Source organism: Eumetopias jubatus, unplaced genomic scaffold, assembly GCF_037043125.1.
Source record: "Eumetopias jubatus isolate StellerSeaLion01/CBP00866 unplaced genomic scaffold, mEumJub1_p1.0 scaffold_9, whole genome shotgun sequence".
Lineage (NCBI taxonomy): Eukaryota > Metazoa > Chordata > Mammalia > Carnivora > Otariidae > Eumetopias > Eumetopias jubatus.
The window spans coordinates 36,028,947-36,056,604 of NW_028274815.1; the positions used below are offsets into that span (position 1 = coordinate 36,028,947).

At 53.0% G+C, this 27,658-nt stretch overlaps 1 protein-coding gene across 4 annotated transcripts; it reads right to left on the minus strand.

The window, feature by feature from the left end:
- Positions 1 to 683: 683 nt before the first annotated feature.
- MAL (mal, T cell differentiation protein (MAL blood group)) lies at positions 684 to 25,293 on the minus strand. 4 transcript variants are annotated; one of them, XM_028117222.2, is made up of 4 exons: positions 25,176 to 25,293; positions 6,547 to 6,714; positions 4,991 to 5,116; positions 684 to 907 (listed from the first exon to the last, which is right to left on the minus strand). In XM_028117222.2, exons 1-4 carry the CDS (start codon positions 25,266 to 25,268, stop codon positions 833 to 835), a joined length of 462 nt encoding a protein of 153 aa, XP_027973023.1. In that variant the 5' UTR covers positions 25,269 to 25,293; the 3' UTR covers positions 684 to 832. The 4 variants fall into 4 exon arrangements, with proteins under 4 accessions (XP_027973023.1, XP_027973025.1, XP_027973024.1 ...); XM_028117224.1 differs by lacking the exon at positions 6,547 to 6,714; XM_028117223.1 differs by lacking the exon at positions 4,991 to 5,116.
- Between the last annotated feature and the right edge of the window lie 2,365 nt (positions 25,294 to 27,658).

A 27,658-nucleotide genomic window follows, 5' to 3' on the forward strand; every position in this document is an offset into this window, starting at 1 on the left:
GACTTCCTCATGGAGCACAGACCCCTTTGTCTTGTAGGGGTTCTATGTTCCATTAGAAAGAAGGGGTCCCCCCGGGCTGGTACTTGGCGAGTTTCCAGAGAGGGCAAAGCCATCTGACAAGCGTGGTAGCTGGGGAGGGTGGGATACCCAGTGACGGGCTCCCTGGCAGCGTGGTGGCCGAGCACACACAGCTGTCATCTGAACTGCCATTTGATGCTGCCTTTAGAGATTCCGTCTAAGCCAAAGGATTCCTCAGGAAGAAAGCTAAAGTGATGGAGTCCCTGATACTGGGGAATTAAAAACAAAACCCCCCAAACACCCTACAAAAGTACTGAGCATAAAGGCACTTTTAAGTATTTCAAAGGTTTATCATCTTCCACTGTGGACATCTGCAGACACTTGTTGGGTGAGCTTTACTCCCCAGGACAGGTAGACTATCCATGAAGACTTGGAAACGAGCCCCAGGATGGGTACTCAAGAGAGCTTGTGGAAAATTCCAACAGACAGTTCTCAAGATCTGGTCCAGGGGTCAGCAGGGGATCTTGGTTTCACAGTCACAGCCCCCATTTCCCACCCCGACAGCCCTCTTTCACAAACAGAAAATGACTCTAGAAAGACAGCTCAGTCGTTGGAGGTTAAATGCAGCAAGCCCCCAACCCTGACATGAAGGTATATGGGAGAGTAAACATAACACCCACAAGAAACAGAGCGTTGCTTTTTGTTTGTTTTCTTTTTTCCACCATTGGGAGTATTTGTGCATTCTAAAATGTTATACTGGAAGGCGGGCTGATCAGTGAACACCGTCTGAGTTTTCAGCAAAAGTTCTGCGGCTTTATGAAGACTTCCATCTGATTAAAGAAAACACTGCATGGACCACGTACAGCAGAGTGGCCACGTATGAAAACACCTGAAACCAAGACAAACAAGGATTAATGGGGGTGCATGGGGAGAGGGCAACGCATGGGCCGTCCACACTGAGCTGGCCACTGGCATGGTGCTCGGGGTCGATGGCCCGAAAGGGTGTGGACTGCCCCTGCTTCCCATCCTTCCCGCAGACATCTTTTCCTGCTGAGCCCAGATGTGGCCCCAGAATGCTCTCAGCACAGAGCTCCAGGTGACCCACCAACCCACAGGACTTGGTGTGCAAGGTCAACTATCTGCCGCCACACATCATCGTGCTGGTGCGACCCAGCTACAAATGGAGGCCCTCAGAGACCCCTCAAATGACACTGCTCTCCATGGAAAACATCCTCCCCCCCCACCACACCAGTTAAGGGCAGAGCCCATACTCTCTTGGCTAAGAGAATATAAACGCGTGAGTTTGCTGGCTCTGGTTAAGGTCTTGTTGCTGTCTGGTCATCCTCAGACCCCCACCAGAATTTTATTCCAGGAATCTTAATTTCACAAGCATGGGCAAGGGAGTCAGGCTCATGGGAAGTGAGGGGCTGGGACAGGGACAAGGGATTGGGGCTTTGGCAAAAAGGAGGGGGGCTTACTCAGAAAGCTGTTGGAAAGATCCAGTCAGCGTTTTGACGCTGGGAACAAAGGCCCTGGAAATGGGGCAAATAGTCCCTTTGTCCCTGTCAAAGCCCTGACTTGTGTTCACGTGGGCACCGTCTATTCCTATCACCTGCTCTGGGTGGCTGGCCTCCCTGAAGGCTTGCCTGCCCCCAAGTCAAATATCTGCACCTGGATTTGTGACCTTGGGTGTGGGGTCAAGAGTTTCCAACCCAGGCACGACATTAGGGCAGCTACGGTTCCATGACTCTTGAAAATGCCCATAAACACCAGCAGTCCTCATGCCTGATCTCTCCCTGCCTCCACAAACCCTTCACCCTCATTGGCCAGGGGCGATGAGTAAGCCAAGTTATTTAATAACAAATTTCAGAGCACTCATCCAGGAACACCATCTAAAAGGAGCAGTTGTATGTGAGTGAGCAGCACCTCCCCCCTCCAAAAAAACCCACCTCTCCCTGTCCGATGGGAGCAGTATGTTGTCTGGGGAATTCCAGACCCAGTGAGAACTGTTGGCAGGAGCACCTCTGATGTCCCCCGCAGTAGCAGGAAACAGACACTTACTCTCCAAGGGAGGTCAAGCAATGGCACACTGGGGACCCTGAGAGCCAGGGACATGAATGCATATAGTTGGGCTTCAGAAACCCCCTCCCTAAATGGCTGCCATTATTGTTATTCCAGATTTCTGCAGACCGTCTCCAGCTGCCCTCTCCGTTCTCACCAATCCCAGGGATCCCTCTGGCACAGACTCTCTGCTGCCAACAAAGGAGAGAGGGAGAAGCTTAGCTTTTGAGGCAGCTCCAACAAGTAACATGGAGGAGGGAGCGGCAGGCCAGATGCTTCCAAAGGTCAGGAATGCGTGGGAGAAGGCCTTGAGGTGCCTCCCCACTCCCCTGGCTGGCTACGCCCAGGACTCGGGAAAGGCTCGCTGTGGATGGGCAGGGTCTCCCCTGCGCACGGATACAGCTGATATTTTGAATAGAAAGGCATGACTTTACATTGAACCAGGCTCATACATGACCTTTAGCCCAGGGTATCGGCCTGCTGGCAACATTTTCATTCTTGATTCTCGCACTCCCGACTTGGCCTGGGCATGCCCATGTATACCTAATTCAACTAACAAAAATGGGGGGACATGATCAACTGCAGCGTGGATACATAGATGTTGGTGTAGTCATCAGTGGGACGCTAGACAGCAGCGAGAGTGAACACTCTACACCCCCACCCAAAAATGTGGATGAGCCTCACAGCCCTAAGGTTGAGAGAAAGAAGCCAGACGTAAAAGAACGCACATTGCATGACTCCATTACACGAAGTTCAAAAGCAGGGACAGTTGAACTAGGCAGCTAGAGATCAGGAGGCTGGTACCCTTCATGTGGGTGTGGTGACAGCGGCAAGGCGAGGGGACCCTGGGAGACAGTCATTATGTTCTATTTCTCAGTGTGGATGCTTGTTACACAGAGAAGTTCACTTGATGGAAATTTAACCCATTTGTACACTTGCAACCTACCCACTTCTCTGGTTGTATGTGGCATTTCGGTAAGAAGAAAAAGAGGGAAGTTGGAACACAGTAGATCACAGTGGTTCTCAACTAGAGATCTCTCCCCCGGGAAGAGGCAGTCATTCACCCTAACTGGCTTGTTCCCTGCTAGCTACATTCCACATGCATGTCACGACTGTCATCTGCAATAGTTTTATGGAAGTTGTTGTCAAATGCCTTGCTACTGATGTCTGTTCGGAGAGAAGGCTTCCCGGGTTGGGACAGGGCGAGGTGTGAAGGACGACAGAGGAGGCAGCTTACCAGCCCCCCAAGGGAAGGAAGAACAACCAAGGTGCCGCCTGGCTGTGTTCCTATTTAGAAACCAACCATCTTGGGAGATGAGCCAAATTGGGAGACATTCCCACACTGTGGCACATTTGAGGGGGTGCCAGGGACCAGAAGTGGCCATATTTATGGAACTGGAGAGTAGGCTGGGAACTTAAGGGGAATGTGTGGCTTCTTTGGGACAGGGGATGGCCCCTAGGGACCCACAGTCTTTCAGGAACTTTCCTCCAGACCCCTCTCTCTGGGAGCAGGAAGAACACCCCTGCTAAATCTTTTCCTAGAGCCCAACAATGCCCCTCCCTGTGGGTTTTCTCTCAGCCCCTGCTCTACTCTTTCCAAAAAGTGGGGATGGCACAGTTTTGGCACCTGGAGCTGGAATCTTCTGATCGATCATCCCATTTGACCTCAGGATTTGTATAATCCACATGTCGACTTCTAGAAATCTAAGGAAGAAATCTACTTCCTGAACCTCTTTAATATTTTTTAAGTGGTTAGAAATACATCTGATATTGTGAGTTCGCATGCTGGTGGGAGCCCACACGTGCAGAGCTCTGGAAAAAGGTTTTATGAATCAGAACATTCTCCTACTCTGTCATTCTGATTCATTCCACTAAAAAGAAAATCTGGGTTATAACCTCAAAGTTCACCAATGGGTCTGGCCCCACAGTTGGAGAACGCCTCTTTCAGGGTCCAGAGGCCCGCATGCACCGTGCACTCTGGCCACACACAGTGGGTACCCCCATTTGTTCTGCCGACAGAGTGAATGAGGCTCAAGCCCCCAGGCCCCCATTGCTCGCTGTGAGGCCTCGGAGAAAGGCATTTAACATCTCTGTAGTTCTGAGGGAGTTAGACAGGAACCACGGGCTCATTTCACAGATGAGCAAGCTGAGGCACCTGCTCAAGGAAATGGTGGAGGTGTGAGCTCCGGCCCCTCCTGCTCCAGCAGGTTCTCAGAGCTGCCGGGCAGGAAGCATCGTCACGAAGAGCTGAAGGCCTAACAGCAGCAACAAACACGCACAGCCGAGGGGTCTGGACATGCTGGGCCCAGAAAAGCCTTTTCACAGCCCCAGCCCTGAAGCTGGGGCTTGGTGAGACCCTGGCCACTCGATTTTCCATCTGTGGCCTCAGTGCTTCCCCGAGCCTGACCGTGTACTTGGAGGGAATACCACTCAGGGAGAGCCAGGAGCCCCACGTGGCCAGACTCGCTGCTCCAAACGGGTGCTAAGAGCACCTGCCCTGGACACCAACAATACCTGGCCCTCTTGGAGCAAGTTATCCATGGTCTCAGTGCCCTGGTTCTGCATCTGTGAATGGGTTTAATAAGAGCGCCTACATCTTAGTGCTACTGGGAGCGTTAGATCCTTCGTGGAGAGCTCAGACAGTGCCTGACAGTCGCGGTCATTTCCCTTCTGCAAAGCCCACCCAGGTGCAGACCCCCGGGCCAGTCCAGGCCTGCGCAGCATGGCACAGACTGGAGGGCTCAGGGAGGCTGGGGCACGTTAGCTCCCTTCTCCAGGGCTTTCTCCAGGGCTTTATTTCCGTAGAAGTCAGTGAAGTAAAAAGAGAGGGGAGAGCCCTTCCGCTGACCCTCTATCGGGGGGGGGGGGGCGCGGCGGCTGGGCCCAGGGGCAAGGGGCCTGGGACACTCACCACGGCAGAGATGTTCTCGTGGTACTGTTTATAGGTGTAACCCTCTTGCATCCCGATGGTGGCCAGAGCTTCCAGGACAGAGGCACTGAGGTAAAACAGGGCAGCAACACAGTGGTAGGCTGCATCCTGTAGGGTCAAAGGGGGCCGTCAGAGTGGTCTTAGCAAGGCCTGTCTCCTGCCCTGCCCCCCCGTCCCCTCCTGGCATGGCTCAGCTCCTGCCCTCATCTTCGGCCCCTTCCTTTGGAAAAGAAGGGCCTTCCCGCCCCGACCCTTACCCTGTCCACCCAACACCACACCCAGGCCCCCTCTTCACAGAGCATGTGTAACCAGCACTGCCCAGATGCTTCCGTCTCACCGGTGTGGGGACCAGAGTCAGGACTTCAGGAGAGAAGGCACTCTGCTTTCCTTTGAGGTGGGATCAAGGAAGAGATGGGGGTCAGAAGGGGCAGCCTGGGATCTAACAGGTAGAGATGGGCTCTGGCCCTGAGAAGCATCCCCTAGGTGGTCACAGTCCCAGTTCAGATGTGGCCTCAGTGGCCAGGGCAGGGTGACAGAGGCCCAGGCCATTCCCACTGTGCTTTTGTCTTGTTAGTCTTTGGTTTTTCTTGGGTGGGGGAGCTCCAGGTATGTTTAAAGGCAAAAAAGTACTAGAATGGGCTTTTGAGTAGCTGTAATTTGGAGGTGATTTCGAAAGTCTAAGTAGGGGGCGCCTAGGTGGCTCAGTAGGTTAAGCGTCTGCCTCCGACTCGGGTCATGAGCCCGGGGTCCCGGGATCGAGCGCCAAGTTGGGCTCCCTGCTCAGTGGGGAGTCTGCTTCTCCCTCTCCCTCTGCTGCTCCCCCTGCTTGTGCTCTCATACTCTCTCTCAAAAAAAGTCTTAAAAAAAAGACAAAAACTTAAAAAAAAAAAAAGAAAGTCTAAGTAGGAGGCCTTTTGAGAGTAGAGGCCTCACCAAATGGCCCTGCCCCCTTCTGCCATAGGAAAAAGGCAGGTGTCCCATGTGTAAGTTTTACTCCCTTCGAGGACCTCAAGGCAGAACTTATGCAGAATTAGGACCACAGGCCATCCCTCTACCGCCTCCAAGTTCTTCTCTGGGGACCCTACTTAGAAGGCCATCACTGGGAGGAAGCCTAGCCTCACTGGGCAGCCGAGGCCAGCCCCCAGGTCCCTGCCCCCTCCTAGGATGGAAACCAGCTCTCCTGGATGTTGGGAAACGCCAGCAGGCACCTGGCTGGTGCAGGTGGTGGAGGGGGGGCGGGGGTTGGGCTGCTGGTTATCCATGAAAAAGGCAGTCATGCAGGAGAAAGCAGAGCAGGCCCAGTGGGAATCAGGCAGCGACAATCAACCTCTGCCTTCACCTTCTCCTGACCTCCCTGCTGTGTGGAGCCCTGGGCTGCTGGGGAGAGCTCAGAGCCAAAGGCCTGGTCAGCCCAGCCTGGGAACGGGGCTAGGACGCATCGATGGGACAGCCTCACCCAGCACTGGAAAGACCAGCCTGCCAGGGGAGAGGGTCCAATACCCACCCGCCCACCCCAAACATTCCGGGCTGTGACTCACCAGGGTGACCCAGGAAGTCTCCCCGCCGTGGGCACCAATTATGTACAGGACAAGCAAGGTTGTGGTGGCCAGGAAGCAGAACACGGACACAAACATCACCCAGCCCTGGATCAGGGGGATGGGCACCAGGGACGAGGCAACCAGGATCCACACCAGGCCCCCGAAGACCTACAGAGGGAGGGAGGGCAGGAGTGAGCATCAGAGCAGGAGAGCCCGCACCCGGGAAGGGCCAGACCTAGAGTCATGCTGGGGCATTAGGGGCAGAAAAACAGGAAGGAGCCAGAGAATGGCAGTGGGCATTTTCCTTACCAAAAATCACTCTTTCTGCCTGCATTGCCAGTCTCAGTCCAATCCCCTGCTTGCTTGCCTTTATTCACATTTTAAATGCAATTTTAATTTTGTATTTAACAAAAACGTATATCACACGCTTATATGCCAGGCACCGTCCTAAGCGCTTTGCAAATATTAACTCAGTTAATTCTCATAACAACCCTACGGACGAGGTACTGACCTGTTTGTCAGATGGGGAAACTGAGGCACATGGGCGCTAAGTGATTTGTCATCCCAAGAAAGGACTTATCTCCTCCAGTATCATCATTATTCTGAGGTTTTATCCTAGATTAAATCACTAACATTTTGACATTAAAATATCTTTCCTTTTATGAAAGGTTAGTGACTAGCAGACTCTTTTGGTCTTTACTTGGCAAAATAATCGACCACACTATGTCATAAGCATAATTTTTTTTATTTGACCCCTTAAGCCCCAAGTCCAGGAAGTGCTCTGACTACTGGGGTCCGGGCTGGGATGGAGAGGTCAGCCCGCCTCCTCACCTCCTCGGGGGGCCCAGGAGTGGTGTGAGAGAAGCATTTCCCTGCTGTTATCCGGAAGAAGCCCCTGTTGGTGTCTGAAGGCTCAGGGAGCCCCATGTTTTCAAAGAGGAGCGCAGGACAAGGTAGGAATCATAACAGCACCCTGAGGCCACAGTCCTGGCTCCCCGGGGACAAAAGCGCACATACTGAATCGGGGATTGTCTTCTCTTCCCTCTCCCTCCTCACCCCCGGGAAGGCAGCTCAGTCTCCTCCACCATCCCCCACCTAGGTAAGGACTGTGCTTGGGAAGGCTGGGACACAGGTGGAGAGGGCTCTGTGGCCAAAGGTCCCCAAGGTCCTTCGGAGCATCTAGGGGCTGAGGTCAGGCTGCCCTCCCAGCCGTACGTCCCCTATGGTGTGAACTCAAGTGGTGCCTGGGCTCCCTCTCCTGCACCTGCTGCCCACCTGCTGGGCAAGAGACCACCATCCTCACAGGTGCTCTCTGAGCCTCTCAGCTGAGAAGCTTCAGGATGGGATCACATCTGAGTAGAAAAATCAGAGCAATGAAGAAACTGGGGTTATCAAAACAAAGCTGGGCCTACTGACTCAGATCTGGGCATCTCTGACTAGAGCACTTCCTCTACTGTTGAATCTGAGGGTCTGTGAAGGCACTGGCAGAGGCGGTGGGACACATTTAACAACTTGCAGTTAAATGCACAAACAGGTAAATAAAGCAGTTTAAACAAAAATCCTTAGACCACTGTAGCATCCGATCTGAGTGTGTGTGCATTTCATCCATAGCTGCCTCTAAGATCACACAGACGACCGGCCTTCTCCATCACGGGCCCTGGCAAAGGGACATGAACATGCTGGCAGCTGAGAACTTGGCTGAGCGTGGCCTGGAGAAGCAGGAGAAGGGGACAGTGCCTGTCTGGAGGGCAGAGGCAAGGGCCTGGGATGCTCCTCTCTTGAGCGTCCTTTACCTGGGCGCCAGGTGACCATCCAAGGAGGACCCATCTCAGTTAGGTTCCCTCATATGCTCTCAGGGAGCCCTGCCCTTCCTTCTCCCTAGCAGCATCCAGGTGTACTTGGTTAGTTACAAAACGGCACTATCCCTGACCAGGTGATGGAGGGGGCGAGGGTCCCCTTGCTCACAGCTAACTCCTGGGTGTGGGACACCTGTCCAGCTGTGCGTCAGTGTCTGAGTTAGTTAACTGGCCTTCGGGGGCTCCCGTCAGGGGGGTATGGGTAAACTGGAATGATTTATGCGTTGTGTGTGGAGGGCAGAGCCCTGTGTTAGGGAATCATGCGGGGACCCAGTGGGCCGGAGGTGCTCGTGGGCAGCCAATGGACATGGTATTGATGAACACCGAATACCACACCAGGAAAAACGATTCTCTTTTTCACTCTTTGGTTTTTCTAAGGCAAGAAGGGCTCAGGGTTGAGTCAGGGGTCTGGAGCTCCCTTAGAGCATGGGCTCCCAGAATGGGCTGGCAAAGGTGAACTGGGCAATGACACTGTTTTTATTTTTAAGATAGTGATACAGTTATTTTGGACAAAATTAACTAAAAACCGTATGGGGTAAGTTAATGCACAGATGGTACCAGGAAATGGCAAAATCTGAGAATATGGCTCTCAGGCTGCTCTACAGACTTCTCTAACTCTACCTCTGTCAGCTAAGTTTCTCCCTGTGGGGCTTGGTTGGGAATCATGGGCAGGAGAAAGAAGGTGAAGTCAGAGTGAAGCCACGGCCCGGAGCGCCTGCCATAGAGTCCGGAGCATGCACTAGCTAGAAGTGGCCCCAGTTTTGATGCTGAGCTTCTGGTACTCAGTGCAGAGGGAAGCTTCAGGGTTCATCCGGACACTTGACCTGCTTCAGGTGTGTGCTTTTACCAGTCTGATGCAGCTGTGTTCCAGCTCCCTGGAAAATGCATTCTCTCTCTCTCTCTCTCTGTCTCTCTCTCTCAGACTCCTGGAGTCTGTAGTAAGAATACCTGTCCATAGGAGCAAAGCCCACCCTGAACTCAATCCCAGCCCCTGCCCTCTGGCAGACCTCAGGACCCTATCCTGCCTTTGGGTCTACAACCTTGCCAAGGTCCTTTTAACAATTATTTCTTTGCACCATTTGTCTATAGCGGCAAGTTTCATAGTAAGATGGTGGGAAGCAATTCTCTCTCTCTCTCTCACAGCTTTAATGGAATATAATTCATGTACTAGACAACTTGCCTATTTAAACTGTAAAATTCAATGGTTTGAGAATATTTACAGGTATGTGCCATCATCATCTCCAGACGAGCTTTAGGACCTTTTCATCACCTCAAAAGAAACCCCGTACCCTTTAGCTATCGCTCGCTTCCCTCCCTCCCAACCCTAAGTGACCACTAACCTACTTCCTGTCTCTAGATTATACTATTCCGAATTTTCACATGAGTTGAATCATATAATAAAAGATGGGCTTTTTTGACTGGCTTCTTTCCTTTAGCATCCTGTCTTTCAAGGTGAGAAATTCCCTCTCAAGGGAACTTTTACGAAATAGCTACCATCATAGCGCACCCCACTGGCCCATTCCAGCCCCCACCATTTGGGGGGACACTGAGTGCACGTGTCTCATTTCTCTGGAGCGTCCAAGCCGCAAACAGCTGAGGAGCCACGGGTTCCCAGGGACGTTCCCGGAGGAGGCACGCCACCAGCCCAGACTGTCCCTGCAATGTATTTTAAGCTACACACCATGCGAACGTCATGTCCTCAGCACAGGTGAAATGACTAAAACCCGGGGGTTTTGCTCCCAGAAGACTGGCAGGGGCCTGCCCTCTACCCCTCACAGCCCTGCCCAAAGGGTTCCCCAGGCGAGCACCGCCGGGCAGGGGGGTTTGAGATAGGGGCCGAACAACCCTGAGGACGGGAGGGGGCGAGTGAAAAAAGACGGGCCTGGGCCGAGGAGTCTATTCCCAGCTAGATATCTGGGAGCAGCGCCCTGGATACAGGCACCGCGGCTGTGAGAAGCCGGGCGCGGGCGCCGGTTGGAAGCGGCCACAGCGGTCCCAGCTGCGCATGTGTGAAGGCTCCGCGCCTCCCGGGCACCCCGCCGCCGCCGCCGCCGCCGCCGCCGCCGCCGCCGCCGCCGCCGCCGGCTCGCGAGCCCTGCGAGGGCCTCTCTCCACCCACCCCCTCTGCACGAGGCTGCGGCGTGAGGCAGGCTCTTGGGCGCCAGCCTCGTCGTCCACAAACGGCAGTTTGCAGCGGCGTCTCGGCGCGGCAGGCTGGCGCACCCTGGTTGACGCGAGGGATGTGAGTGCGGAGCTCCTGGCGCGGTGCCCGGCAGCACCCCACCACTGGGGTGAGACGCTGTTCTCCCGCGAGGCCAGCAGCCCTCAGACACGTGCAGAGGCAGCCAGTCTACAAGGCAGGACGGGAACCGGCGCTGAGGGGGCGCCGCAGCCCGGACTGTGCAGGGCCCCGATCGAGTCTCGAAGGCACGGTTGGACTAACTGGTTTACCGGGCCGAAAGGTCAAGGAGTGGCTTTCCAGGGCGAGGAAGGAGTATATAATAATAATATAATTAATATAATATAATATAATATAATATAATATAATATAATATAATATAATATAACATAACATAACCGGCCAAGTCCAGAGGCTGCGGAAGCAGCAGTGAGGGCTTCAGAAGGCCAGGGAGCTGGGCATAAGGTAGGCAGTGAGGGGGAGGGGTGGCTGAAGATGGGGCTCAACGGGGACGACACTCGAGACAGAACTGATCTCTGGGCCGGCGTGAAGGCCTTTAAGGCCCCGCTCCATGGCAAGCTGGGGTTCAGTGTGAATCATGGGACAAAGCCGGTGCCTGCCCCACCCCACCTACTAAATGTGCAGAGAGCAAACAGAACAAGCATAGCATCCATACCCGGGGAGATAAGGCATCCTGGGCAGGGAGCAGTCCACCCCATCCTGACCTCAGGACCCAATTGGCCAAATATTTGTCAAGAGAAGGGGGTAGGTGAGGGTTCATGCATTTCCCTTTGTAAAGAAAACTCCAAGCAGCTCCCAGCTCCCAGGCAGCAAGTGCTCCGAGGCAATCATTCGGAAACATTAGTCATCCAAGTGGAGGCATGACCACAGTTTCTGTTTATCTCTGTCAACAGGCCGGGCTTCCCATTACCCCCTGCCTACACCAGGTCACCGTCCTCCATAATAGAGACCAGAAACAGTCTCTAAGTTGGGTGGCCTGAGAATGATCTGCATTGAGCTCTCTTGGTGGGGCCCAGAACCCCAAGCTGGAAAATAGTGGTGGGTCTGAGCTAACACCATGGTTTGCAGCCTTCACTCTACGCTAGAATTGTCTGGGACACCAATGCCTGCGATCTGACTCCAGTGGAGAGAAGAAATTACCAGGACATAATCCATGGATTATGTCCTGGTAATTCCTTTCAAACAGAATAAGAACTGGCTCCTGTCTCCAATGCCCCACTCGGTGGTCCAGCGATGCCCACTGAGGCAGCCTCTCCAGGTCCCAACTGGGCTCTCGGTGCAAAGCTCCCTTCCCTTTCCTCTCCTCAAGCTTCAATCCCTGTCTTGCCTTGAATGTGAGGTTAGCTCGTCCTTGGGCGTCCTCCAGATGCAGGGGAACGAGCTGGTGATCTGAGGCCCTTGCCCCTGGTGTTTGAGGACTGGAAACCACCCAGTTTGGGATGCTGAGCAGAGTTGAGGTTCCCTAGGAACCAGGGGTAATACACAAAACCAGACTGAAAAATTCCAAAGACTTCAAAGAGTTTATATTTGTGCCTGCCCAATCAAATGATTTTTGTAAAAAAAATTTCCTCAGGGGATAGTCTTTGAGGGAGCTCTTGTGTAAACTTAGAGAAGGTTCTCCGTTTTTCTTTCCGAATTAATCCACAGGAGGCAGGCTAGCATGGTGAAGGGTGTAGACTTTGGAACCTGAGCTACCAGGTTTCAATCTCACCTCTGCCACTTACTAGCTGGGTGGCTGGTTGTTTCTGGTACGTTGCTTAACCTCTCTGTTCCCTATTTGCAAAACGGCGATAACAACAGTGCCCACCCCAGGGGGTTGGAGTGAAATGGGGTTGTGTCTGTGGAGTGCCTGACACATGGTGAGCGCCTGAGCACTTGCTCTCTCAACTGTAACCGTGTGAAAATTCCAGTAGGTCTAGGATCTCCACGTGCACAGTTACCCACTGCAAACAGGATTGGGACCTAGAATTTAAAAATAACTTCAAAAACATCAGAAAGGAGAAAAACAGATGATCTCCCAGAAATCAAAAGTTGAGAAAAATGTGTCCGCCTCTGTGGAAGGAAACTCAAAAGACACTTAAAAAGGAGAGAGCCTTCCTTCAAACAATGAGCCTTGGTTACAAAAGGGGGAAAAGGAATCCTCCAGCACATTCTTGAGATTTGTGTGGTGTTTCCACTGCATGTGCCGGGCTGAAAGAGCTCTGCATCCACAATCGCCCAGTGTTTTTCCTGCACGGCTGGGATATCTGAGGTCAGTGCAGGAGAATCGCTCAAATTCTCTGGATATCTTTTCTGGGGCTCCATTTTACTTAGTCAGGGTCTTCACAAGCAGATGCTTTCCCAGTCACAAGTCAAGGTGTGAACTAAAGAGGATTTCCCTCGCAGGGCTTCCCACATACACGCTTGGTAGTGTGGCACCTTGGGGTCCAGCGTCAGACTTCCCAACGGCTCCGAGGGCGTGGGGTGGCTTTCCTGAAGGCACACGTGAACAGGAGTGTGTAATCTGAACTCTCGAGAAGCAAAGGAAACTGGTTACAGAACGCAGACGGTGCACCCAACACTAGGCTGTCCTGCCACTTTGTGAGAGGCCACGGGATCATCTCCCCAGGAAGGAAAAGGGAAGATGGCCACCCCAAATGAGGCGGGTCCCAGCTGCCATGAGCTGGTCCCAGCTGCTATGAGCTCCGAGCCCTTTGGTGCTCTCTCGAGGCCACCAGGAACAGTCACCTCAATTTGTGTTGAGGGAACTGTCTGTACTCACTGGACTATTTGAGCAGTCAGGGCTTATTGCAATGCCGGAAAGCCGTGTTGCGTAGGTGATCTTACTAGTGTAGTAACTGTGTGCTCTGCAAGAAGCTCAACCAGCTCTAAGGGTTGGGTGGCTAAAAAGATTCATCATTCTGTGAGTTAGAGTAGAGAGTGCGCGTCCCTGAGTGAGCGTGTGGGTGAGAGCACGTGCGTGGGAGCGTGTGTGCCTGAGTGAGCATGTGGATTGGTGTGTGGAGGCTGGTTATGGATGTGCTATTGGGGAGGAGGGAAATGCTAGGGGGGTCCACAGAGCTGGATGCCTGGCACCACCCTGGCATTCAGACCAGGTGGTAAGAGAAGACGCAGAGGGAGCCTCATCTGGGGTGGCCATCTTCCCTTTTCCTTCCTGGGGAGATGATCCGTGGCCTCTCACAAAGTGGCAGGACAGCCTAGTGTTGGGTACACCGTCTGCATTCTGTAACCAGTTTCCTTTGCTTCTCGAGAGTTCAGATTACACACTCCTGTTCACGTGTGCCTTCAGGAAAGCCACCCCATGCCCTCGGAGCCGTTGGGAAGTCTGACGCTGGACCCCAAGGTGCCACACTACCAAGCGTGTATGTGGGAAGCCCTGCGAGGGAAATCCTCTTTAGTTCACACCTTGACTTGTGACTGGGAAAGCATCTGCTTGTGAAGACCCTGACTAAGTAAAATGGAGCCCCAGACGCAGAGGGAGCTCAGAGGGAAAGACCAAGACAAGACCCCCAAACGCAGAAGCCTTCTCCAAACATCCCTCAGCTCTTCTCTTCAGGTCTGAGAGGCAGGCTGGGGACTCTCCCTGTTCTGAGGAGTGGTGATGGCAGGAAGCACCCATGTGGGGCTTATGCCAGCATCTCTGGTTCTTGTGTGAAGCCCACCTCCCTGGTGTGGAAGGGCTCAGCCCCGCCGCGAGTCAAAGGAGAGGCTTCCTTCACTCGCTCCCTCGCTCACCCCCTCCCTCCTTCGTTTGGTCATCCGTGCATTTAGCAGACGCTGACAGTGCTCCTGAGCCCGGCCAGAGCTGAGGCTGGTACAGCCACCGCGGCAGACCTTATCCAGAGACTCACACCAATGTCCGGAGTCCATCTCTCCTTTCAAATCCTGCTGCCAGGCTCCACCGGAACAGTGCTGGCTCCACCAAGGGCAGAGTCAGGCCCTGGTAAAGGTGTCGGGGCCCCAGGGAGGGTGACGCGCTAAACACCTCTGCCCAGGACGGGGACAGAGCGCAGCAATTTGCACAGACCCCCTAGGGAGGTGTGTGTGGGGGGGAGGGTCAGAAGATTCTCCATGTGTGGACCCCACCCCCTCTGTTAACTGAGAAGGCAGCTGATTGGGAGTCTGACCTCTGAGGCTACTCTTAAAGCAAACACCAGGAGTGGTGTTGAGGCCACCTGACTCAGTTTACCTATGCAAGTTGCTCTGCCCTCCCGGCCCCTTCATCAACAAATTCATCCTTCCAGGGGAACCCATTATGCCATTATCCCTCCCAAAGCAGGCTTAGATAGTGTCCCTTTATCTAATCTGGAGGTAAGGCCAGATCTCAGGGGGCCTGGAGTCTGTGAAGAGGGAGGTAGAGACTTGAGATTCACAGGGATAGGGGCTGAGTTCAGGTCCGCAGTGGACATTAACAGGGTCAGGGTGGACTGAGAAGAGGCCCCTGTCCAGGCCCACGATCCCACTTCCCTCAAGTCCCAGGGAAATCTCTTCCACGGTACACACTAGACCTCGGCTTGAAGCACCTGCCGCTCATCACTCTCTCCTTGGGCAGAGGACAGTCACCCATTCCTGAATGAATGAAAAGTTCTTTCGGGTCCACAGAGCTAGGGGCATTCAGACAAGCATGTCCTCATCTGGATGGAAAAGTTTCCTAACCACACCTATACCCACGGGCTTTACCCAGCAGGATAAACAGAAACCAGTAGGCTCCATGAAGAATACCAGTAAGCCACCTGTAAAAAGGGCAAATCCGGGGAAATGCTAGACCTGATGGGCATGGCTGCAGTGCCAGAAAAACAAGAGGTACTAATGGGAGTTACCATGAGGATAATAATTCAGTGAGCGAACAGACGAAACAGGTGTGTACCCTCTGTAATGAGAAGGAACTGCCCATATAGGGCCAGGGGCTTCTTTCCAGGGTCCTAGGGGTTCTTTCTTGGGGATTGCTGGTGACTATCAGCTTCATCCTCATCTGCCCTTGGAGTCAGACACTCCTCTTGTGATTCATATCAGCCAGGTGGGAGATGAGAAGTTAGCCCCCATCCTACTGATGCATGATAAGAACAAATGCTTCAGAGGGCACTGCCTGTGCCGGGGACACGGACAGACTTACAGTGCAGGCAGGAGACAGAGCCAAGCAAGGGCCTGCCGTATAGGTGCCAAGTGCCAGGAAAGGGGTGCTCTCAGGGTGGGCTTCCCGGTGGAGGCACTGGGGAAGTCTGGTCCTGAAGGATAGAGGGCTTAGTCCCACCATGCCACCTGCACCAAAGGAACGCCTTAAATGGAGACCAGTGGAGGACTATGGGCTGGTTCTGGAAAGAGTCCTAAGACACAAAAGCAAGGTGGAACCTTCCTGTCAGGCCCCTCTATACATCCGTGTTTGGCTTATCACCAGCCACAGGGCAGGATGGCGGCTGGGAGAGGCGGGGGCACTCTTGTGCCGGAGGCCGCCCTCTCCCTGAACCAGTGCTCTTCCAGATGGCGATACACTGACACTGAAGACAAATCATTTCCGTAAGTCTTAATCCCAGGCCCACTGGTAACTGGTTCCTTCCCCTGGGGGCAGATGCAGCAAGGTGCCGGGCACCGAGAATTCACAAAGCTCTCCCCACCCATCCTGGCACCAAACGGGCAGGGTGGTGCATGAGAGAGGCTCCAGACATTCCCTGCCCCGAGGCAGAAGACAGGACAGGACTGCCATGGTGCCCCTTCCCCCTGGCCGCCGCAGCAGGCTAGCCAGGGGCAGCTCCGAGCGGGGCAGGCACGGGGAAGGCCTTACAGGGGTGGGATCTATGCTCTACTTGACAACCTCAGAGCCAAGTCAAGTGTGCCCGCAACAGCCCCACCCACTCCCAAATCTTACTCACCCCTGCCTGAGAAGGGTATTTAAGGCAAAAGGTAGTACGGGATGGGTCTTACGGCCCCCATCCTGCAGTTGCCCCCTTAGCAGGGCTTGGCCAGTTGATCTCAGAGCAGGTGTTTGAGTCATTAGAAAATTAATAACAGTTGTACTTAATAGCTATTGAGCAGTAACTATGTGCATCGTGTCGTTTTAAGAGCTTTGTGCATATGACACTCATTCAGTTATTCCTCACAGCAATCCTTGAGGTAGGTGCTATTATATCCCCATTTTATTGATGCAGAAACTAAGGCACGGTTGCCTGCTCGCATCCTCGCAGCCACTGAGTATCCGCTCCCACAGGCTGGTTGTGGAGCCTCGGTCAGATGCTCCATGCGTGAGGCAGTTACCCGAGGCAACCCACAAGCACTTCGCCACTAAATCTCTCCCCTGTCTATAAGGTCGCTTTGGAAACAGCCCTGAATACAGTCAAGTAACAGGAGACAGAGCCCTGCTCCCAGCCGCCCTGGGTCTAGAGAGAACTGCAAGGGAGGTGGCTTCCAGAGCAGGCTTCCCCTCCCCCACCCCCCGCTTGTTCAATAGGCTCTGTTCTTTCAGAGGAAAAGAATACCAAGGTTTGTGTTTAAGACCAAAAAACAAGCAAAAGGACATTACTCCCTCTTCTGTAGGCACAGGCCTGCGGTTCTCATCCCTGGGTCCATTAGCAGGACACTTGTCATGAGCTGTACCCCTACTAACAGGTGTGAGGCTGCCACCTGTTTGCTCCCCCCATTTAGAGCCTGCACCCTTGGGTTTTCTGAGGGCCTTCTTCAAACTTGGATCCAGGAGTTTTGGGGGGTACTCCTCCTGCCTTCTCCCCCCTTCTCCTTCCTCTTCCTGCCCCCTCAGCTCCCAGCCCAACTGTGTTCTAACAGGAATCTGGGGCTCTGGTGTGGAATTTCAGGTCAGCTGAGACAGGCTGTGACTCTTCCTGCTGCCCGTGCATATCAATGTATGATGGCTGGTGACAAGGCTTTTCTTTTAGTTCCCACATATTTTTCTCAGGCCTTAGGGGGAGCTGCCCAGTGTGGGCAGAACATTAGCTATGCATGAGGTGGGAGTGGTAGAGAGCCTGGAGCTCAGCGTGGCACAAACCAATGCCAGTACATTATTACCCTGGGAAATAGTCATGCTGCTGGAGCCCAGCACGAGCTAACCAGGAGCTAGACCTTTCCACCAGAATGTGGAAGGCAGGTGGGGCCCCCACGATGCAGAGGACCAGGAACCCGCTTCAGGCCCCCAGGAACCGTCTGAAGCCTGTGAGGAGTCAGCCTACACTTACTTGCCCATGGCATCAGTGCTTCTGGAACAAGGGGGGCCACTCACTCACCATCCTCTCGTCCATCAGCCCCTGAAGAGAACACCTGCTGGAGGATCTTAGTGTCTGCCCCTGGTGGTCTTTGGTCCAAAACATTATGTCTGGGGACCGATACTTGACAGTCCAAAAGGAAGCCCCAGACGGCCTTGCGTGGGCGGTGGAGGCCAGGGCTTAACCATGAATCCGTGAGGACTCGGCCCTTGGCCCGGTCCAGGCCGGCTGGCCCCATCCCACCTCAAGGTAGGCCCCAGGTTGTCCAGTCCCCTCCTGTAGCCTTTCCTTGAGAATGTGCCTAATCCCAGAGCAAAGCCAAGCTGTTCCAAAGGTTGTGCGAACTGGCCTAGGCTGGCAGAACGGCGGGCTCCCCCACCTGCTGCCGGGCGTGGCAGGTGTAGGTGCAAATAGTCAGCCTTTGTCCCTGACCCAACCCGAGTGACCTGCGTGCGAGCACTCCCCCTCCCCTGCAGCGGCATCTGGGATCCTCCTTTCTTCTGAATGCTCGGACTGAGAGGATGCCTCACACCGCCCAAGGAATTAGCCCATCTGCATCAAGCCAGGGAGTGACCTATGGAAAGCTTAAAAGCAAGCTTTTTCAATGAATGGTGGATGCGATGACATATGCGTGACCGTGTGGGAGTTCAGCCCCATCATCGCACTCAGCAGTTTCCAGAGAACAGCTCCAAGTCACTGACTCCTGATCAAAGCAGTCCTCTGGTTCTTGAAAAACCAGAAAAGTCATTTCTCAACTCCAAGAACAAACCCGTGAGAGACCTCTATGTATAATTCTTCCCCTCCCTTTAGAGAGGAGGAAAGGAGAAAAGCCAGGCAGGGTCCTTATCCCCTTCTAAGGAGGGGGGGGCCCCCAAAGCAAGACAAAGACACAGGGCCAGGAGTCAGTGGGCACAGACAGGGAAGGCCAAGCTCAGCCGCTGTCCAGCAGGGCCAGCCCCGACTCCCTGGGGACTATAGAAGAGATCCCTGGCTGGGGCAGCAGGGAAAGTTGACCAAGAGCACAGAGGGTGCCTGCCTTGAACCCAGGAGAACCTTTAGGGCATCTGGTTCCCTCCCTGGCCTCTTACTGAGAACCATCTCCACTACCCTGTCCCCGGTGGAAACTAGGTCGAGGGGGTGGGCTGGTCTTCCTGTGGCTACTCCAAACCTTGCTGAATCAATGGCTCAGCAAATGCAGATTCTTGGGCCCAGCCTCGATGTAGTGACTCAGATCCCTCAGGGTGTGTTTTTGACAAGCAGACCCAGGGGCTGGGAGCTCCCCAGTGGCTCCGAGCTGCCCCTTCACTCCCTGGGGGAGAGAAGGGAAGAAGGGAACCAGGCCTTGCCCAGGGCTGCCCTGTGGACGGGGCCCCTTTTATGGTCCTTCCTGCTGCAGGCAAAAGTTCATCGAGGGTGTTTGCGTGAAGGCAGAAACTGGGACATGATTTGCTGTCACTGCAAGAAGTGCCACCCTGGAGACTGAGTTACCTGGGCAAGCTATGCTCCCCCTTCTTCCCTCCCCCTGCAGCCTCAGTCTCCTCCCAGCTCAGAAAAATCAGGTTCCTCTGAGTCCTCATGCTATGTTCTCAGTGTAACCAGAATGTGGACCACCCACCAGAACACTGCTGTGTCATCCTGCCCCCACCCCACCCTCTCCACCGGATGATCTGGGGCGGCTGCTCCCCAGGCAGGTGAAAATCTAGGGCAGGTCTCAGGACTTGTCTGGTCACTCTCATGATAAAAGTCCCCAGTCACTCTGGGTCAGAGACGCAGTCTCCTGTGAGTAACTACTGTGTCCAGTGCACTGTGAGAATCAAAACTGCAAATCCACTCCAGGGGGCTCCCCCACCCCACCTCAGAAAAGTGCACCCACCCCAGGAGCCAGGACTCTCACCCTCATTCTCTGCACTCCCCAGGTCTCTCTTCACTCCCAGCCGATCTGTCCTCAGCTTTGCCCTTTGATGGGCTGGGGAGGATGAGCTGAGTTAATGGTTTCATAACCTGTTTTCGGGCATTTCCTTCACAAGTTCTGAAGGGGGCGGGGGGTGCGGTCATCTCTCCTGGGACTTTGTGAGAGAAGATTCCTCTGGCCCTGGCCAGGGCTGAGACAAAAAGCTTCCTATGTTAACATCTTGTTCTGTAAATGGTGGACCAAGTGTCACAGAGCCCCTGGCTTAGAAGGGAAGGAGGAAGAGGAAGCAGAGACTGTGGTCCCCAAAGTCCTTGGGTGGGGACAGAGGAACAGGCCAGAGGCAAAGCCCCAGGTTGAGTTGTTGGGAGAGGACATTCCACAGCGAGCCCGCCCATTTGGGGTGCCCCTGTGACCGCACTGCCCACAGCAGCAATATGGCCTGTGTGGCTCACACCGCCTGGTTGGGCCAGCCTTCCACTCCCTGCCACAGCCCTGCAGCTTTCGGAGGTCTGGGGTGGGGTCCTGGGCCAGGGTGAGGTTGCCATACACCCCCACCCACCCCTCCCCTGAGCCACCACCCTTCCCTGCCCCTGTGGGCAGTTTCCTTGCCTTGGGAGGGGAGGGGAGCTTCACCCTGTTGGCCTTGGCTGCTGGCATCTGTGACTCCCAGGCTATGTGGAGGTCAGGCATGGGAGTATGAACCGTGAGTAATCAACTCAAAGGACTACAGATTTAAAACATACCAAGCATTTCACACCCATTGGGTTAGCAGAAAATTGCAAATTCTGATGCTACCCCATGTGGCAAGGATGAGGAACAATGGGGACTTTCACACACTGCTGGTGGGAGTTGGCCTGGTCCAGGTTTTGCTTGAAACGTGTACAATTTGGGGACCTTCTTTATTAAAGAATATGAAGTAAGGCAGGGTCTTGGAAGGGGCCTGAGCTTAATTATGCTTCATCGGCTTCCGGGTAACTCTGCTTCTGGAGCATGTACATTGGAATCATCCTTTTGCATAGCGATGTGGTAACAGCTGGGAAAAGGAAGATGTGCATTCCCTATGAACCAGGAGGTCAAATCCTCCCTGTGTGCTCTGGGAAGAACTCCCCCACATCTAACTAAAAGGGCACATACAAGAATGTTCTTGGCAAGGCTATCCGTGCTAGCAGAAAGCAACAGACTGCAAACAGCCAAAATGTCCATCAAGAGAAGAACAAATAAATAGGGTCAACCTGCGGGATGTTACTATTTTCATAAAGTGAAAACATATAAAACAATGCCACGTGCAGTCCACCCATAGTGAGGTGTGCAGTCTAGGTTTAAATCAACTCTGCTTGGGAGTAATGAACACCATGGTCAGCCTAGGGATTGTCCTGAGGATGGAGGGAAGAGAAGATAATCGTAGAACAGCCAGTGCATTTAGATGCCACCTGAAAAGCTTTATTTCCCGAATACTAAAAGTAAATCAGGCCAGATATTAAGATTTGACAAAGTGAAGTGCTAATTATGTGGGCACCTTTTCTGTAAATATGAAGTATTTCTTAATTTTTGTTCTTTAACAAACTTAAGGGAAGTCTACATAACATAAGACGAACCATCTTAAATTGATGAGTTCAATGGCATTTAATACATTCACGATGTTGTGCAACCACCACCTCTAACTCCAAAACATTTTCACCACCCCAAAAGGAAACCCCATTCCCATTAAGTAGTTCTTCCGCATTCTCCCTCTCATCTCGGTCCCTGGACAACCACCGGTTTGTGTTCTGTCTCAATGGATTTACCTATTCTGGAATATATTTTACATAAATGGAACCGTGCCATACATGACCTTTGGTGTCTGGCTTCTTTTACTTAGCATAGTGTTTTCAGAGTTTATCAACTTTGCAGCATGTACCAGTACTTACTTCATTCCTTTCTATGGCTGGAGAATATTCCACTGTATGGATAGATCACAGTTTCTCTATCCATCCACTGAATTGGGGCTGTTTCTACCTGTTGGTTATTGTGAACAGGGCCACTACAAACATGCATGTCATGTACCTATTCAGGTCCCTGCTTTTAATTATCTTGGTTAAAAATCTAGCCATGGAATTGCTGGGTCATACGGTAATTTCTTTTTTCAGGAACCACCAAACTGTTTTCCAGAAGCAGAGGAACCATGTTAGTTTCCACCAGCAGTGTATGAGGGTTCTAATTTCATCCTGGCCAACACTTGCTATTTTCTGTTTTTTTTTTTAAATAATAATCACCATAATTTCACGTGAAATTGTACCTCATTGTGGTTTTTATTCCATTTTCCTAATGACTAATGATGCTGAACCTCTTTTCATGTGCTTATGGGCCATTTGTATAGCTCTTCTGGAGAAATGTCTATTCACGTTTGTTGCATATTTTCTAACTGGCTTGTTGTGTCTTTTTGTTGTTGAGTTGTAATAGTCTGTAATTTTAAAAAACCCTCCCAGTACTATGGTGAGCGCTGGGAATTGTGCAAGACTGTTGAATCACAGATCTGTACCTCTGAAACAAATAATGCAATATATGTTAAGAAAAAAAAAGAAGAAGAAGATAGCAGGAGGGGAAGAATGAAGGGGGGGAAATCAGAGGGGGAGACGAACCATGAGAGACGATGGACTCTGAAAAACAAACTGAGGGTTCTAGAGGGGAGGGGGGTGGGGGGATGGGTTAGCCTGGTGATGGGTATTAAGGAGGGCACGTTCTGCGTGGAGCACTGGGTGTTATGCACAGACAATGAATCATGGAACACTACATCAAAAACTAATGATCTAATGTATGGTGATTAACATAACAATAAAAAATTAAAAAAAATAAAAACACCAAAAAACCCCACAAACCGAAAAAAACCCTCCCAGAGTTCTTTAACTCACTACTCTTTCCACACATCAAGAGGCATACAGCTTCCGCTCTACAATGTTACAACCCATGTTGGGGGAAAACTTAAAGGACCAGTGTCTGCTTTCTTTTCTGCTCTCTGGCACCCCATGGGTACATCCCCACTCTGGAGAGGAAGAAAGAGATTCAGAGACACACTGGGGCACGCGAGGTCTCTCGGAAAGTTGGGAGGAAGGAAGGGAGGTGGGGGAGCAGGGCTGAGGTTAAGGAGGAAAAAAATCACTTGGTTTTTTTTTTAAAGATTTATTTATTTATTTCAGAGAGAGGGAGCACAAATCAGGGGAGAGGCAAAGGGAGAGGGAGAGAGAAAGAATCTCAAGCCGACTCCCTGCTGAGCTCAGAGCCCAACAGAGGCAGGTCTCAATCCCAGGACACAGAGATCATGACCTGAGCCAAAACCAAGAGTCAGATGCCACCCAGGCGCCATTAAGGAGGGAAAAAAAAAAAAAAATCACTTCTAACAGCTGAGAGGAAACTGTTCCGAGCAAGAAAGAATGATTTTTCTAGAAGCCCCTACCATCTCAGGTCACAAAACAGCCCCAGGAGGAGTAAATTTCCACTAATCCATGGTTCTGAGATTGCCCACACCCAGCCTTGCACTTTCCCTTATTGGGTTCTGGGGGTGGTATCCTCTCATCCCTACCCAGCAGATGGCCCTGCTCAGCGGGGCTGTTCCCACCCTCAGGGGTAATCCTTCCCCTAAACTGTGATACCAGGAGGAGGCAGAGGGCCCTGGAGCTTAACCCTTCTGTGAAGCTGCCCCCTGCCAGCACCTACTGCCAGCTGAGCCCATTCTTGTCAGGGCAAGAGGAGGATGGTGCCCCAGAGTCTTCTGCCTAGAGCTCAAGGAACACACTCTCCTGATTCTTGTTTTAATGCTCCTCAAACAGCTACAAAGGCAGAGTAAGCCACTCTACATAAGGGCCATTTAAGAGACACGAGGAAAACCCTTTGTTGCTTAAAAATGTCTCTTGCCTCATCACACCTCACCATTAGCCATCATCTCTTTTGGTCATGAAACTCTGCCTTTGTAAATGCAGCAGCCTCTGAAGGAACCACCCATTACTTATTCCCAAGTCATAGGGTCTATACGTTCTTTTTAGAAATCCAGCCTTGGGCAAGCACAGGCCAACTGCTGCATGGAAGCTCAGATGAGCCATTTGGGAAAAGAATGTGCCAGTGAATGCAAGCCCCTCCCCTCTGGGCCTGGGTGTCCCCATCCATAAATGATGGGGCTGGGCTTAGTGGTGTCCAGGGTTTCTTCTAGATGTCACTTCCTTAATTCTGGCTAGCTCCAGGATTTGAAGTCATTCTGGATACATCCAGGTTTGGGCTCAACTCAACTCACACAACTTCAGTGATAGGGTGCCCCCAGGCAACCTCAGCCCCCTTAACCCTTTCCCCCAAGCCCTCCAGGGAGAACAGAACCTGCTCCCTTTGCTGTTCACACCCTCCTGCCTCCCATCGGACAATAAGAAGCCGGGGTCCTGTTTTTAAACAGTCAGGTTTGGACATTTTCTTTTCCAACTAACCCTCCAGGCAGCCACTTCTGCAGTGGGGGTGCAGGGAAGTCGAGTCTCTGTGGCCGCCACGCACCACACCCACAGAGTAAATACACCACGCCCCCTCCCAGGTAAGGGTCTGTAGCTCCTGCGGAGTTTAGGCTGAGGGGGGTCTGAAGCGTCCCTACACAGTGATCCCCTTTCTAGGAGCCGGGCGTGCGAAGCGCTTTCCCGGGCGGAGACAGCGCGGCTCCAGCTCAAGGAGGGACCCGTGGAGTTCCTGCTGCTCAAGGTGAGCCAAGGCGCAGGACCGCTCAGGCCAGCCCCTCTCCCTTACCCCCACCCGCAGTGCAGGGCAAAATGACTGTGGCCAGCAAACGATGGCCTGTTCTATTACTTCCAGATCGAAGTTGTGGCAAGTACATTCACTCGCCAGAAACTTTCAAAGGCCCGAAGAAAATAATCCAGATTCAGCTCCTCCTACAACACCAACCCAATCTCCAGACGTCGATTGGCAATACATACTCAGGTTTCTTTCTCTTTCTTCCTTTCTTTCTTTCTTCCTTTCTTTCTTTCTTTCTTTCTTGCTTTCTTGCTTTCTTTCTTTCTCTCTCTCTCTCTCTCTCTCTCTCTTTCTTTCTCTTTCTTTCTTTCTTTTTTTTTTTAACGAAATCCTAACCTTGGGAATAGCTGGGCATTTTGTACAAGGACGTCGCTCTCCAGTAAGGGCATTCTCTGCGCGGCTCCTGTGAGGCTTGGGAGCGCAGCTTTGAAACCAGCGCACAGCCAGTGGACCCAGGCCTAATTCCAACATTTGACCCATGCTGCGAATTTGGTTTTCCCATCTAGGTCCTGGAGACTGTTTACCCCCTTGGCTTGTCTAGAGGGGGCCAAACGACCGGGGGTGGGGTGGGAGGAGGTTTCCTCACTCTGGCCCCGCTACCCCGATGCTCCGGGGACCTGCGCAGCCTGCGGATCCGCCGCCACCACCCATCCCGCCCCTTCCCTGGCACGGGCGCGGACGCGCCAGCCACTCACAAACTCGAAGATGAAGAGCAGGTCCGGGAAAGTGGCGAAGACCGCGAAGCCTCTGGGCAGGGTGCTGCCACCCGACGCCGCTGCGGGGGCCATGCGGGCGTGCTGGCGTCGGCCTCGGGACTGGACGCACGCGGACCGCTCGCTTGCTCTGCGGAGCCCAGTGGCCCGGGCGCCCCCGCGCGCGGGTTAAGAGTAGGGGAGCCGGGGGCAGAGGAGGGAGGAGCCGCGGTCACCGCCCGCCCTCTCCCCGCCCAAGTCCAAGACGCGCGCCGACGGGGATCCGGCCCGGAGCGCCGCGGGTGCAGTCCTGGTCCACCCGGAGGGCGCGCTGCGGACTTGGGCCGCGGCGGGCGGGAGACGGACTCCTACGTCCCACCTCCGGGGCCACCTCCCACCGGGAGCGGGACAGAGTCACTTCGGCGAGGCGCTTAGCACGCTTTGCACGGGATCACCATCCCTTAAGAATGATAACCATCAATACCTAGGCCCCCCAAACTGCCCACCGTGACACCCCTAGGGTCCCCATTGCTTTAACTGTTCTTAAGTTGGGTCTCCTTCATCATTCCGCGCTGGGTGCGTTGAGAAGTGCGACCTCCGCGTTCAGGCTCCAGGTGGGACGAGTTCTGCCGTTGGCGGCAGGCTGGGGGTCTGCGGGGGCAGCCCTGAGACCAGCTCTAGCCACCCACCCTTCTCCCCGCGCATTCCGAGCCCAGCGCGCGGTCCACCACTCCCCTATGCGTTGGAGCTGCGAATAGTCTGAGGGTAGGAGGTTGCTCTCAGCCATGTGACCCCCAGAGGAGGGTTGCTGGTGGCCGTGCTGGGGCAAGTCTGCATTGAATTCAAGGGTCGGGGAGGGGCACTTTTAGAGCAGATCTATCTCCTTCTCTCCGAGGGGGTATCCTGGGGCCTCTGCGGGTAAGATGACTCCTCCTCATGTGCTCTGACTGCCTGGATTTTGTTTTGGTTTTGTTTCTTTCTGGACCACGATTCATTTATTCTTTGTTGCCTTTATTTTAAGACAAGTATCAGACTCCAGTAGTTGCCCATTTATTTTTAAGATACTATTACAGTACTGAGTTTTATTCTACAAATCCTAAAGCCTAAAATCTGCTGGGAGTTCAGGACATGCCCCCAGATCAGACTCCCCAGTGCTTTTCTTCCCCCCAAAGATTTTATTTATTTAGTTGACGAGAGAGTTAGCACAAGCAGGGGAGCAGCAGAGGGAGAGGGAGAAGCAGGCTCCCCGCTGAGCAGGGAGCGCAGTGTGTGATTCCATCCCAGGACCCAGGGATCATGACCTGAGGAGAAGGCAAACGCTTAACTGACTGAGCCACCCAGGCGCCCCTCCCCAGCGCTTCTGTTGGCTTCACCCACAGCAAGGAGCAGGACACAGGGCTTCCCTCTCTCCAGGGGGACCCTCAGTCTTTCCCCTCTACACAGCTCTTTTTCTCCTAGTCCCTATGAAGAGAAGTAAATTCTGAACACATTTCCAAAGCAAAAATCCATGCCCATTGATGTGGGAAACAAAGACAAAAGAAAGCTTAAATTTCCTTACTCCCTATAGCTCACTGACAGGTCCTTGAAATAGGCAGAGTGATCTTGCTCTAGGAAATCAGCTGCCTCAATGTTAATGCTTTGCTGGGGGTCAAAAAGCAATTTTAGCCTGACCCCCCCCCCCCAGATTCCTGTAAGTCTACTTTAACATATAAAAATTGCTTTGGAAACTTCCTTTATCTCTAGCCTTCAAGATACATGTTGGCAGTCATCCTCCAAGCATATGGCCTGCTGATATATATCTGAAGAGCCTCATGACTTGAGTTTTTACCAAATAGTAATAAATGACCTTTTCCTAACAAGAGCTAGCCCCCTCAGATCCTAGAAACCTTGTTTCCAAAATCCCCGGGGAAGCTTGTGCTGTCCCTACCCCCCTCCCAACTTGAAACTGTATCATCAGTCGCTCCTCACAACCCCAGTGCCGCTCCTTCTGCCCATAGGTCCTGTCCCCATGCTTTAATAAAACCCGTTTTTTGAGCCAAAGATGTCTCAAGAATTCTTTCTTGGCCATTGGCTTCAAACCCTAACGTCTTTCCTACATCACTCATGAGCTGTCCGTTCTGACCGCTTCTGGAGAGGCACCAGGAAATTGAAATGAGAAAACCCCACCGTCCCTCTGGGACTCCTTGGTGCTGCTGGCTTTGGTGGCCTGAGACCTAGGGTGCCATTGTGCCAAGGCCTGTTGGCCCCTACCAGGTCCCCAGGGCCAGGACCTCTCCCGGCCAAGGTCAAGGGACGGCTTGTCCCTTGCTCTGTGAATGCCTATCTCACCTGTGTTCCTTTGCTTGATGTTCATTTTCTGGACCATACTCTACCTTCTGCAGGGCATCTACCACGTCCATCCTCCATGTGCCTGCCTTCTTCCCTGTATATCATGTCTTTGCTGCCTGGCTAAGAACCTAGCCCATGGTAAATGCCCAAAGAAGGTT

Excerpts from the sequence above, each read along its gene's own strand:
- MAL (XM_028117222.2), bottom strand. The coding sequence starts at position 25,268 with ATGGCCCCCGCAGCGGCGTCGGGTGGCAGCACCCTGCCCAGAGGCTTC. Across the intron at positions 6,715-25,175 it reads TGCTCTTCATCTTCGAGTTT|GTCTTCGGGGGCCTGGTGTG; the intron begins GTGAGTGGCTGG and ends CTCCCTCTGTAG. Across the intron at positions 908-4,990 it reads ACGAGAACATCTCTGCCGTG|GTGTTTTCATACGTGGCCAC; the intron begins GTGAGTGTCCCA and ends TCTTGGTTTCAG.